Raw genomic sequence first — 18,221 nt, forward strand, 5'->3', positions numbered from 1 at the left:
TCACTGGTATATGTATTGAAGTGTCAGTAAATAAGCATTACACTGTAAATGAGGCAGCTCCTGCTGAGCTGAGCAGAACCATCAGTGATGACACTGGTCTCTTCTTTGTCAAACATGTTGCTAAAAGACCAGAAAACATAACAGATTAGATGTAATTTTTTAATACGTTGTGCAAGAAATACCTTTAATGCACTTTAAAAATCCCAAAGATAGTGATTCTATCATTTACATTCAGTACATACAAATGAAAGACGGTTTTTTTTATGAATCAGCAAAAACTTTCAAACATCCAGATTCCTGTGTGTTATTATACAGATGTCATCTCACATGTATCCCATAAAATAAGTCACTGATATTTTACAATCTAGCAACATTGCACAAAATGTTGACCCCTAAGAAGAACAATATAATATAATAGAAAAAGGAAGCATGTTACTTTATTGGAAACAGACTACAGAAAAAAAATAAACTTTATACAGCAGTGTACATCTGTACAGTGCACAGACATTACTTGGATCCAATTGGAGGGGAGTGCCACACAGCGGAGCTGGTGCGTTTAAAATAGCGAGGCTTGCTCTTGTAAAAGATGTTCTCCAGTCTTGGTGGTTCGATTTCTCCAAAGAATGAGTCAAAATCAGGAGGGTTGAAGTACTGCTTCATAATTATCTGCTGCAGGTTGGGACCTAGGGCAGAAAACATTAGACAGACATCACAACCCATACGAACAGGTTCACAATGTTGGGAGTATTTAATGGTTACACACATTATTGTTCATTTAGAGGCACCAGCCTTATTTATGCTCGTTTTAAATCATTTTATCAGTTTCTGGGTTTTTTTTGGTTACAAGGTCAATGTTGTTGTTATTATTATAATTATAATAATAATAATAATAATAATAATAATAATAATAATACACTACTATATAATTCTGAAGTATTTGCCCCACATTTGTTAACCAATGAATTGGTTAGAATGAAATGCTTTATAAAATAAAAACGCAACATATGCATTCTTTCAAGTATATTAACAGGTAACAAAGTATCATTGATGACCTGTTGTGCCATCTTTCCGTGATATTTTGTCAGATAATCACCGATTGATTTACAGGCATGCATTGACTAGATATGGTTACTAAGCTGTGGGTAGAAATGTCACATTGACCAATTAGAAACAGACAAACCAACCTGAACAAATTACACACAGCCACATTTTGGGAGGAATAAGCTACTGAATATCATCGTTATACATTTATACGAATCTACACTTGCTTCTAAACTAATACAATAATACAGTACATACCTTCTGCCCAGGATGGAATAGGTTTCTTTGGGGCAGACTCATCATCAGTAGAGTCATCACTGTTTTGGTCCATCCCATAATCGTCTCCATTTTTGGACTTCATCAGGGGTTTGTTGCCACCCTTTGGAGTGATGGAGTACGACTGTGGAGATTTCTGCACAGGATAAAAAACACACATGGAGACTTTACTCTGATGACAAATCAGTCCTGCCACAGATAGAAATACTTGGCATGGTGCTCCAGTGTGACCAATCCTTTCTGATTAAAAGGACATGATTCATGAAGGATAAGGGCAGTAGGATAAAGGCAGTAATGCTACATCACAGATTGCTGACATTTCTCCAAGGCTGAAGTCTAGTTCTCTCAGATGAACTGATTTTTCCTCATTCAAAAAAAAACAAAAAACCTTGAAACCTTGAAACCTTTGAAATACCAGAATATAATTAAATATTTACCTCGATATCCACAGTCACATTGAGCCCTCCACCTTTTCCAACTGGTGTTCTCATCACAGACTGCTGCAGAGAAAAATATGAATGCAATTTAATGACAACTTAACCAACACAGAAACCTTTCAACATTCAGGTGAAATATAAATCACTTAAATCAAATCACTTAAATCCATTAAAATGTAGTCAATGAAATAACATAAGTCTTACCTCCATATCCACAGTCACATTGAGGGCAGCAGCAGGTTTCTTTATACAGGACACACAGGAAGTGAGAGGCATTATCAGTAACTACAGTAGTAAATTTAATGTGTGATTACTTCAGGACATTACTTGATATCTTAATTAGGAAAAAAAAAAGATAATTACTTCAGACTGTAATATTTCATAGGCCATGTTTTCAAGTTCAAATACTTCATGTAAACAAATGATAGACGGCACACCAGCAACATAAAACAGATCAGTATCACGACGTTATAACGGGAAAATTGTTAAAACAATAGTAATTTCACATTATGTTAGAACAATATAGAGGGGTTTATCCCAACTATACATGTATATTATAAAAAAGAAACTAGCACATTATAATGTGAAAACATCTAACGCAATACTGATTGGTTTTTACTTTGTTGGTGTGACTTCTGTAGGACAGTTCATAGAACACCCATTTTAAAAAAGGTCTCCGACATGGAATGAATTCTTAACATGAGGAAAATTTTAAATATATCATAACAATAATTTCATAATATAACAATTTCCTAGTTTACCTGTTTCTTAGCAGCAGCCTCTCTTTGCTTTGCTGCCTCTCTCTCCTTAGCAGCTTTCTCTGCAGCAAACCTCAGCTCCTCCTCCTGCTGGAATAAAAAGCACATTAACATTTATATTGTCATTTGTTTCAAATCAATTATTAATTATGATTTGAGCTACACTTCACATAAAAAAAAAAAAAGGTCAAGGGGGAAATCTATAACGAAGAAACGTCGTTTTGATTTTGTGTCTTACCTGTTTTCGCTTTTCCTCAAGTGCTCTTTTTTTCTCCTCCAGTTCTCTCCTCTCCTTCTCTCTCGCAGCCTTCTCCAGTTCACGCTGCAGAGCGAGAGCTTTCTCTTTTTCAAGTCGCTCCCTGAAATAAAATATATAAAAAAAAATTAGACAACCAGCCTGTAAATCAAACTGGAGTAAACGTTCATCTAATTTCTTCTACAGTACAATACTCCTCAATATAACCTATTGAAAGAAAAGTAAGGGCAATAAATAACCTTTCAGCAGCAGCTTGCTGCTCTCGCTCCCTTTCTCGCTCCTGCTCCCTCTTCAGCTCCAGTGCTTTGCGAGCTTCAGCCAGTTTGCGAGCTCGCTGTTCTTCCTCTTCCAGCTTCTTTTTCGCGAGTAACTCCTGCTGCCGCTTCTCTTCCTCCTTACATGCAAACAGATGGTACGTTTTTTTGAGTGCAAGGATTCAAAGCTACAATAGTCAACTATAACAATAAAACGTAGGAGGGAAAAAACCCTATAATCTTACCACTTGCTGAATCTTCTTCCTCCTAGCCTCTTCTTCCAACTTCTTCTTCTGCTCAAGCTCCTCCAGACGTTTCAGGGCCACCTTCCGCTTGGCCTTCTCATCCGCCTGTCGCTGGTTGTAGAAGCACAATATGAGATGGGGGGTGTACAAACCACTGTGCAAACTTTGTTTAAAACTTCGTTTTTAAACTTCGTTTAAATGAAAACACATCTGGAGGCAGCAGGCAGGTTTGGGTTAGAGTTAGCTTGTTTTGAATCATTTCAGTCAGTCAAAAGTCCTATGAGAGAAATGAGAAAACAGGGTTGAATGTTGTTACTGTACCTTATCATTTTTCTCGTCGATATGTGCCATTTTCTGCTCAATCTTCTTTTTCTTTTCTTCCTCCCTCTGCTCTTCTTTTACTTTGGCCTCAAACACCCGTCTTAGCCTCTCATCCCTCTTCCTGGAACACAGATTATGAACATTAGGATACATTCTATAATCCATAGCCATAAAAATAGTTTCAGGAATAAACGCCATTAGAGTATAAAATGTGAAAGACTGAGTACCAACCTTTTAAGTTCATCTTGTTTCCGTTTCTTGTCCTCCTCCATTTTTTTCATCCTTTCATCTTCTTGCTCTTGCTTCTTTTTCAGTGCTTCCAGTTTGAAACGCTCTTTTGTCTATACATGTACAAGAAAACAATATATATTAATAAATAAACACCAACAACTCTAAATAATGCAAAAGGGCAAATGGAGTGCTTTCATGCAGAAAACGTTCACCTCCCAGAATAGACACCAAAAGCAAAAATCCATCCAACCAGACTTCTACTGTGTGGCTCTTTAAGAGCTGAACAACAGGGTCACATGATGTGATGGAGATTTACTGCTGACTTGTGATAAATTGGTCTCTGAATTTCTGTGCTTGGTAAGAGCAAATTCTTGTCAGGTTCAAACTATTTTGAGACCCTTTTAATACCAAACAGAAGGCAATTAAATATTACACATTACTCGTGGAACGGTGGAAAACAAAAACAATTACATGATGAATTTATTGACATTTACACTATACTCCTGTTAGTATTTCTCAGCTGAATGGGAACATTACCCCTGTTAAAATTATTTAATAATTGGCTATATGAACAAATCTACAGAGAAGGGCATGTCAGGTAAGACAAGGTAAAGCCTGAAGCCTTCAAACCAATGCAAAAGATTAGCGCAGTTATATGTAGAACTATAGTCATATACTTGATCGATCTCCACCCTCAGTGTAGCTTACTCGACTGAGGCACACAGACCAGTTTTACTTGTCATCAAAACAATAAAAGATTAAACTCATGATTATGTTAATTAACATGGATTCTGGTTAAGATGGATTTTTCCTTTAGTTCCGATCAAAAAAATGTGAAGTCACCAAAACTGTACTAGGTTGTTTGAAGGCTTGTTAGATTCTAAACAACTGCATAACATGAGCATTAGTGACCAATGGAATGAGTGAATGACATTTGGTTATTTAGAGTATAATCCATCTTATTGCACTTTCCGATTTTCATCTTTTTGCCTGAAATGCTGCTCAACTGTTTTCTATAGAGAAGGGATGTCCAAACCTTTTTCCAATTGGAGGTCTACAAATTGAAAAAGGGCATCAGGCCAACACCTATTGTGTTGTATGGTTATAAGACGCAAGCGAGTACCGGCATCCCAGGTGCCTTCACTGAATTTTCTTTTAGCTTCAAACGTAAATGAATATGAACTTTGTTTTGTACCCACAAAACCTTATTTTTTGTAAATGTGCCTCCATTACATAACATTTCACTTATGTATGAAATGTATGTGCAAGTAACTCAGAAGCACATAAGAATTCACTGCTTATTTTCTAACTCCCACTAAATGACCAACTGCAATATCAGTGACAACGAGAGTGATACATGGACGGACACACACACGGGTGTATGTGTACGTACGTACGTACGTACGTACGTACACACCTACATACGTACACACGTACACACGTACACACCTACATACATGGGATTTGTGGCAGTCAACGTTGATTCTGTGGTGGCCCAAGAGTCTTTAGTCAATGTATGGGAAACACTGTATTATTTACTTTTATGAAATAGAAGTCTAGCAGGCCAACTTTGGGCAGTCTTGCTCAAGAGCCTGCATTTAACACAAATCTCTCCAACTGCCATAGATAGTAATTTCAGCTGTGATGTAAATAAATGTGTTAAAGTGGGAAAGGGGCTCGTGTAAAGGGGCGTGCCAATGGTGCTTTTCCACTATATAGTTCCAGCATGACTCAACTCTGTTTGATATCAGGTCAGGCATGTCATTTTCATGTTGTTCCTCATCGTGGGCGGGGCCATCATAGCACAGCAGCATGAAACCACGTGACGTTGTTTTATATGGAACATACATAAACTAGCAACAAGCAGTTCTTTTCAGTGTGAGTGAGTTAAAAAAGATTCACTTAGAAAGTTCACAGTGAATCGTTCAGCACTTCCTGCATGACCAGAGAACAGACTCTGATATAGTCACTGAACTGAAAGCAGTGGCCCATAAATACATCGGACTACTAAGATACTAGATACCAGGTACTATCACTAATGGTAAAGCAAAATTAGGCAAAAGAAAAAAAAGTCGAGTCATGCTAGAACTGTAAAGTGGAAAAAAGAGATATTCAACCCAGTTACGGTGGGAATTTGGACATCAAAAACCCACAAACATACAGTGAGTGCGTCGTTATCACACTTACCACGAAACCAATACTCAACTGATGAGGGGAGAAAAAAAAAACATCCATATAAGAGAATTAAAGTTTCAAAACTCAATAAATTAGTCACAAACTTTCCAAATATTACATTTCTCCTCATGTTATGAGCTACTAAATTTTGTTAAAGTACAACACCTTAAGGGAAAAGCCAAGTTGAACTTTTAAGATGTCAAATAAAGTGTATACTGCATCATTTTTTGGCCAGTAAGTATTTTGTACAGTGAGAGAAAAACTCTTCAACAGCCAAAGATGCAGCAGAATCTGACACTTGGATTAAGAAGGAAGCAAGACACTAGGCCTTTAACTCGCTATGGATTCTACAGAGGTTCTCCTGCTGCGTTCCCACACGGCCCATTTGTATTCACACACATAACATTCTGCAGAGTTCAGTGCATATCTGAGAGCAGCTAGATGGATATGAGATTATTATAGAACTAAATCCACTGATTTGAATTGGTTTTGTGTGCATGTACAGTGGGATCCCTCACAAAACTGAAGAATTTCCTCAGGACACTTACTAGTTGGCATAGTTGTTTTACTATTGTGTCTTTTTTTTAAATATTGCATTGTACCACAATGACATAAAAATGCACTTATTTGAAATGCCTCTGTTGCCCCAGCCACCACAGCACATGAACCCCTGAGAACACAGAACACTGCATCTTTGCTGCGAGTTACCTTGGGATCAGTCTTCATCGGAGTGGTGTTTTTAATGAAGGACTTGACAACACCTGAGCGGCCAAGGGAATTTGGAGTCATCATTAGCATCTGATTCTTCTGCACAGTGTGGAAAAAAGATTTCATGTGGGGCTTCATCGCCTGTGCATTAAAAAAAAAAATATAAGAGAATCAATTCAAAAACTTCATTGTTTGATTGAGAAACCCATTCATAGTTTTATGTAAAATTTGCCATTTTTTTAATTATTAACACTTGATAAAAAAGTTTTGCATCTTACACTATGACTTTTCTTGGGTGGAGAGAGCCGCTTAGTGGGACTTTCCTCCACAGTGTCTGGCGCTTTACGTTTGGTACTTCGACGAGACCTGGAGGAACAGAAACACATGACACAATATATTCAACAACCTTCCGAGTATTATCATGTCATTTGAGATAATAGGTGGGAGTAACAAGAACAAGGCAATCTCTCATCATGTTCTCATCAAGGGAGAGAGATTAAGGAAGCACTCACTTTCTGCCCGACTGGGAGGTTTGTTGCTTCTCATTTACAACTGCAACACAAATTAAATCAGACATCAACACATAAATAGGTTCACCAAGAAATATGAAATAAAATTTAATGAATTAAAATCAAATGAATAAAATGGAGAGCTTCTATACCCATCCTCTTGTCTGGTGTGCCCACTCTCTGCTCTGCAATAAACAGCGATGGGGGAGCCAGTGTGGGAGAGTGTGCAGCCACAGAGCGGGTAACACGTCCAATAGATGGATGAGCGCTCCAATTAAGCTGAATATAAATACATTTGATATAATTAATGCAACACTAAAACATCAGCTGGTTAATAAATTATATTTCTTTGGCACTTAATAGATAAACACGTATTCATACCACTTCCGTTTCCAAAGATCCCTCTGCTGCAGCAGCACCCTCAGTGTCTACAGGTACATCGTCTGACATGCTGTAGATGTGAACACATTTATATGGTCAAGAAACCGGTTAAAGTGAAAGCTGATAAATTTACCAGTCACCATAACAATTTGACTAAAGTTCTAGTGTGTACAATTTCCCAACACACATTGTTGAAGGTGCATGTTGTGGCTGAATATCCCTCACATCACCCCTCCTTTCCCAAGTGTGTTGGAAAACCTATGTAGCCCTCGGTTACATTAAAACTCAAAATATGTCTAGTTTGTCTGTTGTAAAAGCATGGTGGTCCAAAATGGTGGCCTTCGTTTATTCATATACTGGTACTTGCGGGATACAAATTTTTTTTTACTTACACTTCCTTATCCTCTTCCTCTGCAGAGTCCATGCTCAAATCCTCTACAATCACATAAAGTCAGATGTAACACAACAAGAATTAAAGTGCACCAGAATTTAACAAATGTGTTGCATTTCACACACTTCACACTAAAAACTGTGGCTCCTGTCTCACCAGTGATATTGCTGCTGCATGAAGAGTTGCCTGTGCGACCCGTCTTCCTCTTGAGCATGGAGCGACGAGAGGCGCGGCGAATGGACTCCTGTGTCATACTGTGTCGCAGACCAGCCAGAGAATGACGTAGCTTGAGGGAGCACCGCACAGAGCTCCGGCGAGAGCGTCGAGCAGCTTCAGCTATTGTGATCTTAGAAGCTGTGCGGCCAGGAGAAGGTTCCAGACCCTTGGCGAGCTCAGCAGACAAGCGGTCTGCTGAGGAGATCCTGACAACAACCTTGGGTGAGGGCATCTTGGGTGGAGACTGGGCATCACTACATGTATAATCAGGTGATACTTCTGGATGGTTTGCTTTGTTATTTATATCCAGTTTTTCTTCCTCTACCAGCTCAGGCTTCGTGTTTTGCACCTCGTCACAGCTGCCATGAGACGAGTAGCTCACATCCTCCAATACCTCTGGCTCAGTCTGTTGGTTTTGACGGGTAGTGCGTTTGGGCAGTGTGGTGGGGCTGGCCTCTGAGGTACAAGCCTCAGAAATGGCTTCCTCTTCAGCAATAAGGTTTAGCGATTTGACAGAGGAGCCACGAAGGTTACTACGCTTTCCTTTTGAAAACCTGAACATTGAAGTAAAATTTAGTGTTTAAAAAGTAATGTGTAAAGAAATCTAGCGCTCAAAAAAAAGCAATGCAAGCAACAAACCTTCGCCTTGTTTGATTTTCTTCCTGACGACCCACAGAAACACGCTTCCTTCGACTATTCTTTTTTTGCGATGGTGTTTTTGGCATCAATTCGGGTTCAGCATTGAAATCCCTGTTAACAAAAAGAACCGGCTTCAATTTTGATAACCTGACAAACAATTCCAGAAAAGAGTTGTGGACTCAGCACATTTCAGAGGAAGTAAAGCTGTGAAAATAGCATTTACAAGCCTACCTTGAGAACATGCGCTTGGCTTCTTGTTGGATCTCCTCAAGCCAAACCACATGGACATTATCAATGTCACTGATGAATTCCTTTGCTTTTCCATCAAACGTTTGCATGAGAGAACGCACCGATGACAGTACAGAGTTCATGGTGATGGCCTGGGGCAAAGTTGGAGACAGCAGGCGAGAGGATATTTACAAAAAATGTCACTTGGAGACACAAAGAGATGATATTAAAGAGATTTACCATTCTGTTTTGTTTTGATACCACTCCCCATTCAGTGTAATTACATGAACCTCACCAGTGACAGTAAAGTCACAGTAAAAATCAAAACATCTGAGCTTGTATGAAAAAGACACCTATGGGTCACTTTATGCAACAACAATGATCATCACTCAGGGTAGGTAATATTTTGACTTTTCAAAAGTAAGACAGCTGTGTGGACCTAAACTTGACATCTGAAATTGTCCTAACTTATTTCACTGATGTCACAGATTCCAAATCCAGTCTGATATTGTATGAAACCGGTAATAACTTTCCAAAGTTGCCCTAATTCTCTCATAAATTTTGAATGCATCTTCCCACTAAATGATTGAACACATTGCTGCAACTTTGAAGAACATAAAATGCAACAAATTTTACACAATTTTCTTTTTTTTTTTAATAATAAAAACGTAACGTTGTAGTATAGCTGAAGCAGGACATTATTTTTCTGATCTGGGCAAAAAATATAAATTAGGAGCAATAAATACGACACAAAATTAAAACAAAACAACAACATAAAGACAGTGAATCAGTCCATCTCTAAGACAAAAATTCCTCATTAAGCGAATAAACAATCTAGTAGAAAGCCAAGAGAAAGTGCAGTATTAATGCGGTAACTTCCACATATGTATCAGGTACTGTACTTTGAAGGGTCCATTTTGCACCTCCATTGTCTTTGTACGTGGTCAGCACATGCGCAGTGTCATGATATCACAATCAGTTAGTATGGACGGCATTTTGAAAACAAATGCGACAAACTATGGTATCACTTTCTCTGTGGCGCTGAAAACAAACATCGCATGAGCCGAAGCAAAAAAACCGACGTGTTTTCAAAGACAAACTGAGTTAGCCAACAGCGTGTCAGTGAAACTAATGAGTTTAACTGACTAACTTCACCAAAATCTACACCAGAGCGACACCAACAACAAGTAAAGTTAGATGTTACTCTGTAAATTTTGGGGTTACACAGTATAAAGAGTAATATGTATGCTTTAATTGCTAAGCAACGGTTCTTGCTGCGAGTAAAATGTAGCCGTCAGCTAGCTCACGCTAATGTCATCTCTGTTGCCCTTACCTTTTAACCGCGTTGACAAAGAAGGAATCCGATGCTTGTACCCTGCTAACTTAAAAAAACTGTCTCTATCGCATAGTGACGTGCAAATAAACGGATTAAAGTGAAATAGCATCCACTTTGATTTAAAGTTCAGGTTTGGAATCTTCACAACCTGACTGTCCCGGACTCTAACAGCACTTCTACTCACCCGCTGAAACCGTTTAACTATTTCAAAACCTCACTAGCCAATCATAGAGCTCCATGACCAGAGGAGCGCTCGATTTGTGAATAGAAGTTGACCAAGGAGGTGGAGACTGTCGTTTGGGAATACAAAAGAAGGAGGTGGAGAGGAGTGCGTAAAACGGCCTACACGTATGAAAAATCGTGCAAACCCACAGAAGTTCTGGGCGGTGTTAGAGCGCTGCCCAGATTTAAATCAACCACTCGATGTGTGGCAGGATATCCTCAGCCCCGCCCAAATGAGTAATACAAATATAATAACATACCAGGCAACACATGATCAGAGACCAACAGTGCCACATGATTGGCCCTTGTTGGTTTGTTGCAAGTGGATTTAAATACACCTCCATTCCCCCCAGAGTGCACTGTCAGTCTCTGCCTTTCTCCACAGAAACAAAGATTTTGAGAGGTTGAAGACAACATTAATAACATGGCCAATCAAGGTCAAATTAACTTTTTAAATCTGTATTTTGCAATAGTGAGAACACTTATTTATGTACAAAGGTACATATGTATATGTATATGTATTACGTATTATGTATTCACTGTTTCTATTCTTTAATCTGTATATAATGTTTTACATGTGCTATGGACCATTGTCTTTATTAAAAGCAATAATAATATTATTATAATAATAATAGACCTAGATGCAAAACATGTGTTGTGGATTATGAAATAGGTAATCAGGTGTCATAAATCAAATAAGCATTAACGTGTAAAATTTAATTTCTTCTGCATTTTCCTTTCATAAAATCTATAATGCACTTACATTTTTTATAAATACTTGTGTGCTTATTTGGTCTGAGACAAAACTCCAGTAAAGAATGACTTAGAATTCATGCTGTTCTTCTTTATTAAGCATCAAATATTTTGTCCACAGTCAGTCAAGTGAAAGCAAGCCTGGGATACAACATAAAAGGTGTGTAGATGTAAAATAACTTGCAAAGTACATTTTTAATAATACATAATGAGAATGTCGAGGAGTGCAGGGGCTCTTGTTTCACAAAGACCAGCAGAAAGATGTAGATTCCAGTTTACGAACACACCCAGGTTCCCGTTTAAAAGTCACTTGCTGCCCTGAAAAATACAGATGCATGAGTGAAAATATGCCATAGTGCACCATGATAATACATAAGGAATTATAGGAATATATGCTACAAATGTTTCTGGGATTGGAAAACAATTACACACATGCAGCTTGTGATTTTTTTCAATCATAACTTATTTAACTGTTTAATTCAACCAAATTTGACCAGTTTTTGTTTGTTTGTTTTTCAGACCTTTTACTCATTAAACTTGACAGAAACACAGTAAAGAGTAGTGTAGGGCTTTTATTTTATTTTTTTGAAGGAAGTGAATTTGACATGGACTTTTTGTCAATTTTATTTATTTATTTATTTTCAATCCCAACTTCCTCTGTTGTCATGGGACTGTATCGCAGATCTACTGTCTGATGATCAAATAACACATTTATATCTAGAAATTAAATTACATTTTGTGTGAAATGGCCCCGTTATCACTCCAAAGTGTATATTGTCCTGTGTGTTACCTGGTGTGAGAGGGATCTCAGTCCCAGATGCTGTCAGGACAACCTGAAGGTCGTAGGGTTTAGCACTGCCGTCACTTCTCGTCTGTTCTCTCAGTATGATACAAACTTCATCCTTCCTCAACAGCCAGTCCATCTGGCTGCCCAGGTAGTTGACACCACGAACGCAGAGCTCAGAAATGTCATTGGGAAGAATTGCAGAAAAGGCCAGGCATTCTTTTTGAACTCTACAACAAGAAGAAGAATGGATGGTCAAACTTTGCCTCTCTGCTTACATGCTGTGGAGGAACGGACAAACTGACGACTGACCTGAAGCCAGTGTAACCAAACAGCACAGCTTGCAAGAATCCTCCCATACCAGTGAGAAAGTTGACTGCACCAGAGCCATCAGATGATTCACTCCATACCTGTGAGGAGAGGGACAGGTACTCACACATTCACTGACTCTTCAATAAAGCCAGTTATTGTATAAGTGATGTCTATGGGTGTGACAGTCACAGGAATACCTGGAATGGGCCCTGGATGTTGCTGAAGCACTTCTTCAGTAAGAGTTGAGCTCTCTCTGCCTCCCCCAGCTCCAGCCAGCCGATCGCAAACATACCCTTACAGTGGAAAGATGTAAAAGCATTGGTGCAAACACATACTAATTAATAAATAAGCAACACCAGGCCTTCATAACCAGTGTAAAATAAAGCTAATTATCTGTACCATTAGCAATAAGTAAATAATAAGGCGCCTTATGTTTTTAATTATTATTTCACCCACTAACGTTGAAGGAAAGGAAATGAGAACATTTACTCAGTGTAAATGTACAAATTCAAAGGTGTTTCATTTTCATTTCATGCTTCTCTACATTGATGTAAGTAATGCTGAAGTCTCACCACATTTAAAGATACCGGTTACAGGTTCAATTTAAAACAAACAAAAAAAGCCTTGGTGAGAATATGAAAAGTGTTATAATGGATACACAACAGCTTCCTCTTTATCACAAACATCTCTGACATTAGTAGAGACAAATTCGCTTCAAAACAAGTGTATTTACTTTTCATACATTTGATTTAAGGCAAGATCGGTGTATGTCTCTGTGGCCACAGGTGTCACTTATAATGTGATGTATCAGCAGTTTGTATCCATGATGTCAAAATAATTCATGCAATATCCTACTATAGCTGAGTAACTGAGTAGGGTTATGTTAGTAAAACCATAACAGTATTAAACAGAGCAAGGCTTCTATTGCTTATCAATTTTTTATACGTAAAATACCATTTCCCAAGATAATTGTATAACTTAAAGTGTATTTTGACAGCACAGTAAACCTCTCGTTGAGGTTTACATCAGTTTTTTGCAAACCACACGACATGCTGTCTCTTACCCATGTCATCGCCGGTCCTTGAGGGTCTGTCACTGGCTCGTACGCCTCAAGATCATTTCTTCTGACTTGTTTAGACATTTGCAATCCAAGAGGGTAGCCCAACATTACTGTGTCTGCCTGCTTCACTGGATGACCTGTGAGGGATCCAAAAGACAGACTGTCATGAAGCCAGGAGCACTTTCGTTAAGTTCTGTAGACCAGTGCCAAAAAGATACAGAATGTAACCTTTAATATAGCCGTCAAACTCGGGGTGATACTCAGATTCTTGGTCAAATGGTATCTTCATGTGTTCTGCCACTTCTTTCCATTCCTTTGGTGCAGTGTGTTGAAGGAGATCGGCCAACTCGCCAGCAAACTGCAGACTGACAAATATAGCTTATGGAACTTTTTGTAAACCTAATATTCAGGGATTAATATGCACTGTTGGGAAACATTCCAGTACTCGTACCTGAATTTGGCCACCGTGTTAGTGTACACAGAGTTGTCGACGTTGTAATAATACTCATCAGGCGGCATTACACCTGAAAAGCACAAAAGTGAAAATGCTTCATCATATTTTACAGATAATATCAATGTGACTATGATCAGCAGTTTTGCTTCTAAGCTAACAACAAATGATGTAATGTCTTAAGGTATTTGAAACATGGATAAAATCAAGTTAAAAAATAAAATTAATTTATTAAAAAAAAAATCTTTATATCTTAAATGACAATGAAATATGGTGATTTTTACCACAGGTAAATACAGCACATGTTTCAATGTCAACAATGTCCACCTGAATAAATTCTGTGTATTGACTGTCTTACTAATAACACTTTTCACCTAGTAGGTGATATTTCTGGTCCTCAGGTTTCCATGTTGCTCGAGAAACCCAGTAATCTGCCACGCCATATATCACATCGCTGCCATGTCCTTCTCTAAACATGGACAGGTCCTGCAACAAAAGGCTCGGTTATCATATCACCGTACTTTGTGACGTACTACAATGGTGAAAGAGGAGAAAGGAGTATACCTCAGTGAGGTAGAGATAGTGCTGAAAAGCCAGGGTGACATCTCCATTAATGTGAATCTCCTGATTTCCATAAATGTCCTCTGGACACACCTCCCTCCCTGACACAGCACTTTCCCATGGGAACTTTAATCCCTGTAAAGACACAGATACACTTTCATTGTTATTGATATAATCTATAAGAACACACACACACACACACACACACACACACACACACACACACACACACACACACACCAGTTAATGCCTAACCTTAATCTAACCACAATTCAAATCTTTTCCCTAACTTAACCAGTTCCCCAGAAATTCTGGGTCTGGTCTCTGACTACTGGTTCTGATAAGTTCAGTGTTCATGGTAGAAATGGTCCTCAAGAGGTAACAAATACAAGTACACACACACACACACACAAACAACAGAACTCAGACATCATTAACTTGATTATTTACACCTGTGATTATTGATTCTGTAACCTGTCAAAATGAGAGCCCATTGAGGCAAATGTGCTGTTTATACAACATTACAGGTAACTGCTGAATTACTTTTGGTTTAAAATATACAGAACAGTGATTTGTACTTGTATTGCATAGTCTGCTTATGGTATGATCATGTTGCTGGGACACTTATTGTACATACTGATAATAATAATAATAAATATTTATTTGCTCGTTTTTTTTTAAATGTAACAGTTTCAAAATCGACACTGTGAACTGAAAATGTGTTTCTACACACATTAAAATGAATGTTTTTGTTTAAAAGAAATATGTGCATCTAATACTAAATGCTATGATGTGGACACAGGAGTGTACCACAGGTCTTTATACCTTGTATCCCTGCTTTTGGGCATTGTCTTTTGCACCATCTATGGTCCGCACCCTGTACTCCAGCACAGCCCGGGCTAACTTGGGGTAGAAAAGGGCTATTCCAGGATACATCCATATGTCCTGTCACAGGGCAGCAGAGGCATTGTGTGGTACATTATCATCATATGTGTGAAAAACAAAAACATGCTGTATGCTTAAAGAGATAAAACTGCCACCAGCCTTACCTGGTCCCAGAAAACATGGCCCCAGTAGTCCTGGCCATCTCCACCGTTAGACAGCCCACCAGGACTGACCCCACCAAAACTGCTGGATGTGTCATGTATGGAGGGGAAGGCACTGAGGAGGTAGAAGAGGCAGCCAATCAGAGCCCTGCAGAGGCTGTCTGACCCTGTCACCTCCACCTTGCTCTGGAGCCACAGCTCCTTCCAGGCCTTCTCGTGAGACAGAAGCATGTTGCCAGTGTCCATCAGATTCAGTGCCTCATCAAATTTGGCCTTTGCAGAGTCAAAACTATTGTCTGCAATCAGGATGAAGCCCCAGCGAGACTGGCTCCGTTCTGGTAGCAGAGTCAGAGTCTCAGGTATGGGGATCCAGATAAGGTGTACTGTGGGACATAATCCACCAGGGTACTCAGCAGAGGCTGCCTGACCTTTGATGTACCTAAGGGTGAAGATGTAAAACATCACACTTGCACTAAGTAGCTTCAAAAATGTAAGCATTTCCCCTGTGTTTTATTAACCATACCTCCCTCCTCTGTAATCAGGACCAGACTCAAAAGCAATGTCTTTGCTCTCAGGTGTGAATGCACTGACCAGGTTTACAGTTACTGGCTCTGTTGCTGTCATCTGCCGCACCAGCAAAATCTCCATCACCATCAGGTTGGGGTAGTAGCGATGGGAATACAAAGTCTGTGTGGCAGTTACAGCGGCTGAGCTCAGAGTGTGTGTAAAAATGCCTGGATGAGAGGAGGAGACAGTCAACATCCATGCTGGTTTACGGCACATCAGCAGCAACAAAGAGATCACCTGTGTGTGTGTCCAAGCTGTAGGCATGTTGAGCAGGATCCTTTGACTCCATTTTAGCAGCCAGAGGACAGGGGACGTCTGCTCTGTGACAACGTCCTGCCTCGCCATTATACACACCACCCATGTGCATGATATTGTCGTACACCCTCCAGCCCAGGAGCCCATTGGCCAGAGGAGGGAGGAAGCGCAGGTCACTGGGTAGGGTGTCACTGGAGAAGATGTAAGGGTCTGCATCACGGGACATGATGAGGAGAGGAGGGTCCCAGGAGCTCTGTCAGCTGAAGCTGCAATTATATTGCTCACTGTACGGGTGAAAACATTTACAACTTTAAAGCAGGTTCAAACGATATTTACCTCCCCCAAGGAGGTTGTGTTTTTGCCCCATGTTTGTCTGTGTGATTGTGAGCAGCGTAAATCTAAATGTTGTGGCAAAGGGAAACATTCTGTTGACCAGGATCCAGACCCGGATTCAGGATTCAGGATTTGGGATTCCAGCGGCCGCGCCTGAGGTTTGCACTCTCCCGAGAGCGTTTCCTGATGTTGTTGTTTTGTACAACATCATGCTCTGCTGACAGATTTTAGATTACTTTGGAATGACACACACACACACACATGCTGGTTTTGCATTCTTTGTGTGGCCACTCAATGCCTTCCCTAGCCCCTTACCTCAACCTAAACTTTAACCATCACAACTGAATGCCTAACCCTAACCCTAACTTTACCCAGTTCTAAACCTAACCCTAAAACCAGGCGTTAATCCTCAAAAAGTGTGTTAAATTGTGTGGACCAAAGTGTCCTCACAAAGATAGGCTTACTTGACAATTGGTCCACACAGGCTACTAAAGACGTGTACACACACACACACACACTCACTCTATTCACATGTTGCTGGTAAGATTATTAGTAGATTGTGTACTTTAACACTTTTGTGCCATCCTACTGCAAATTGCAAATAACAACAAACCCAACCCTGAACCAGTCACTGAACAAAAATACACAAGAGCAGGAAAAAGAAAGTTAATGGACTGAAACCCGTTGCGAATTAACAATGTCTCAATTTACTGAGTAACTTTAAAGCATTCATTGGCTTAAATAATACATTAATGTACAGAATTAGAAGTCGGACACACAGTCGGACACTAATGGGAATGTTTCACCCTCACATGAGCAGGAAGAATCATCAGTTTCTGCCTCAAAGAGAAATGCTGGAAAAAAACACAGTCAGCAGGAGTCCCCAAACCGCCTTTTCTTTACAGTTAAGCCTGTAAAGACTATCTCATGTTCTCGACTTTATTTCACTTCATATTTAATCAAAGTCAAAGTTTTTCTACAAGAGTAGTCACGTTTGATCGAAAAACAGAAGGAGGAGGAGGTCCCAAAATCCTGTGCTGCACAGAAAAACCGGGTTGGATTCTTGGTCTGCTGTAAAACATGGCATAGATTAAGTCAATATAAATCAGATCAGTAGACTAAGCCACTTCCATGAAGCACACATGGTTTTAGTGAAATATGAAGCACATTACTGTACGTGTGACGTCAGTGGTGTCAACTCTAGATTTAAGGTTTATTTTTTTATCATTATGAATGTGGTTAAATACCTGGAACACTTTGGCCGAGACAGTTAAAATACTCTGCAGGTCACAGTGAGAGTGTTTACATGTTCATCCTCACTTTCCAAGAAATATCACGTCATTCTCTCCAACCTAAATCATGTCATCTGTCGTCTGCTCACCAGTTGCTTTGTGCGTTCACACAGGAGGAATTAAAATGACAGGGCATCTTGATTTTGTAGATTATACAACACAAGAGGCAGAGAGAGTGTGCCA

The 18,221-nt window shown here is 39.4% G+C and overlaps 2 protein-coding genes across 6 annotated transcripts; both read right to left on the bottom strand.

The window, feature by feature from the left end:
* Positions 1–145: 145 nt before the first annotated feature.
* On the bottom strand, positions 146–10,596 carry incenp (inner centromere protein). Of its 3 annotated transcripts, none has more exons than XM_058646600.1 (21): positions 10,400–10,596; positions 9,070–9,218; positions 8,839–8,949; positions 8,140–8,753; positions 7,985–8,027; positions 7,593–7,662; positions 7,364–7,490; positions 7,215–7,254; positions 6,981–7,068; positions 6,703–6,843; positions 6,007–6,024; positions 3,820–3,929; positions 3,589–3,709; positions 3,268–3,378; positions 3,008–3,162; positions 2,751–2,871; positions 2,516–2,602; positions 1,959–1,997; positions 1,755–1,814; positions 1,300–1,453; positions 146–683 (listed from the first exon to the last, which is right to left on the bottom strand). In XM_058646600.1, exons 2-21 carry the CDS (start codon positions 9,207–9,209, stop codon positions 508–510), a joined length of 2,526 nt encoding a protein of 841 aa, XP_058502583.1. In that variant the 5' UTR covers positions 9,210–9,218; positions 10,400–10,596; the 3' UTR covers positions 146–507. The 3 variants fall into 3 exon arrangements, with proteins under 3 accessions (XP_058502583.1, XP_058502582.1, XP_058502584.1); XM_058646599.1 differs by having other exon boundaries at positions 1,755–1,817; positions 10,400–10,595; XM_058646601.1 differs by lacking the exon at positions 6,007–6,024 and having other exon boundaries at positions 1,755–1,817; positions 10,400–10,594.
* Positions 10,597–11,443: 847 nt separating this feature from the next.
* pgghg (protein-glucosylgalactosylhydroxylysine glucosidase) lies at positions 11,444–17,774 on the bottom strand. Of its 3 annotated transcripts, none has more exons than XM_058646604.1 (14): positions 17,559–17,774; positions 16,396–16,679; positions 16,115–16,325; positions 15,595–16,030; positions 15,371–15,490; positions 14,549–14,680; positions 14,359–14,470; positions 13,985–14,057; positions 13,762–13,898; positions 13,537–13,670; positions 12,671–12,766; positions 12,474–12,571; positions 12,168–12,391; positions 11,444–11,695 (listed from the first exon to the last, which is right to left on the bottom strand). In XM_058646604.1, exons 2-14 carry the CDS (start codon positions 16,637–16,639, stop codon positions 11,619–11,621), a joined length of 2,094 nt encoding a protein of 697 aa, XP_058502587.1. In that variant the 5' UTR covers positions 16,640–16,679; positions 17,559–17,774; the 3' UTR covers positions 11,444–11,618. The 3 variants fall into 3 exon arrangements, with proteins under 3 accessions (XP_058502587.1, XP_058502585.1, XP_058502586.1); XM_058646602.1 differs by having other exon boundaries at positions 16,396–16,697; XM_058646603.1 differs by having other exon boundaries at positions 16,750–17,774.
* Between the last annotated feature and the right edge of the window lie 447 nt (positions 17,775–18,221).

The sequence above is a fragment of the Solea solea genome, chromosome 12 (genome assembly GCF_958295425.1).
Source record: "Solea solea chromosome 12, fSolSol10.1, whole genome shotgun sequence".
NCBI lineage: Eukaryota > Metazoa > Chordata > Actinopteri > Pleuronectiformes > Soleidae > Solea > Solea solea.

Excerpts from the sequence above, each read along its gene's own strand:
- incenp (XM_058646599.1), bottom strand. The coding sequence starts at position 9,209 with ATGAACTCTGTACTGTCATCGGTGCGTTCTCTCATGCAAACGTTTGAT. Across the intron at positions 8,754-8,838 it reads GAAAATCAAACAAGGCGAAG|GTTTTCAAAAGGAAAGCGTA; the intron begins GTTTGTTGCTTG and ends TTCAATGTTCAG. Across the intron at positions 7,663-7,984 it reads GAGGAAGAGGATAAGGAAGT|CATGTCAGACGATGTACCTG; the intron begins GTAAGTAAAAAA and ends TCACATCTACAG.
- pgghg (XM_058646604.1), bottom strand. The coding sequence starts at position 16,639 with ATGTCCCGTGATGCAGACCCTTACATCTTCTCCAGTGACACCCTACCC. Across the intron at positions 12,572-12,670 it reads ACATCCAGGGCCCATTCCAG|GTATGGAGTGAATCATCTGA; the intron begins GTATTCCTGTGA and ends CTCTCCTCACAG. Across the intron at positions 11,696-12,167 it reads TGAGATCCCTCTCACACCAG|GGCAGCAAGTGACTTTTAAA; the intron begins GTAACACACAGG and ends TGTATTTTTCAG.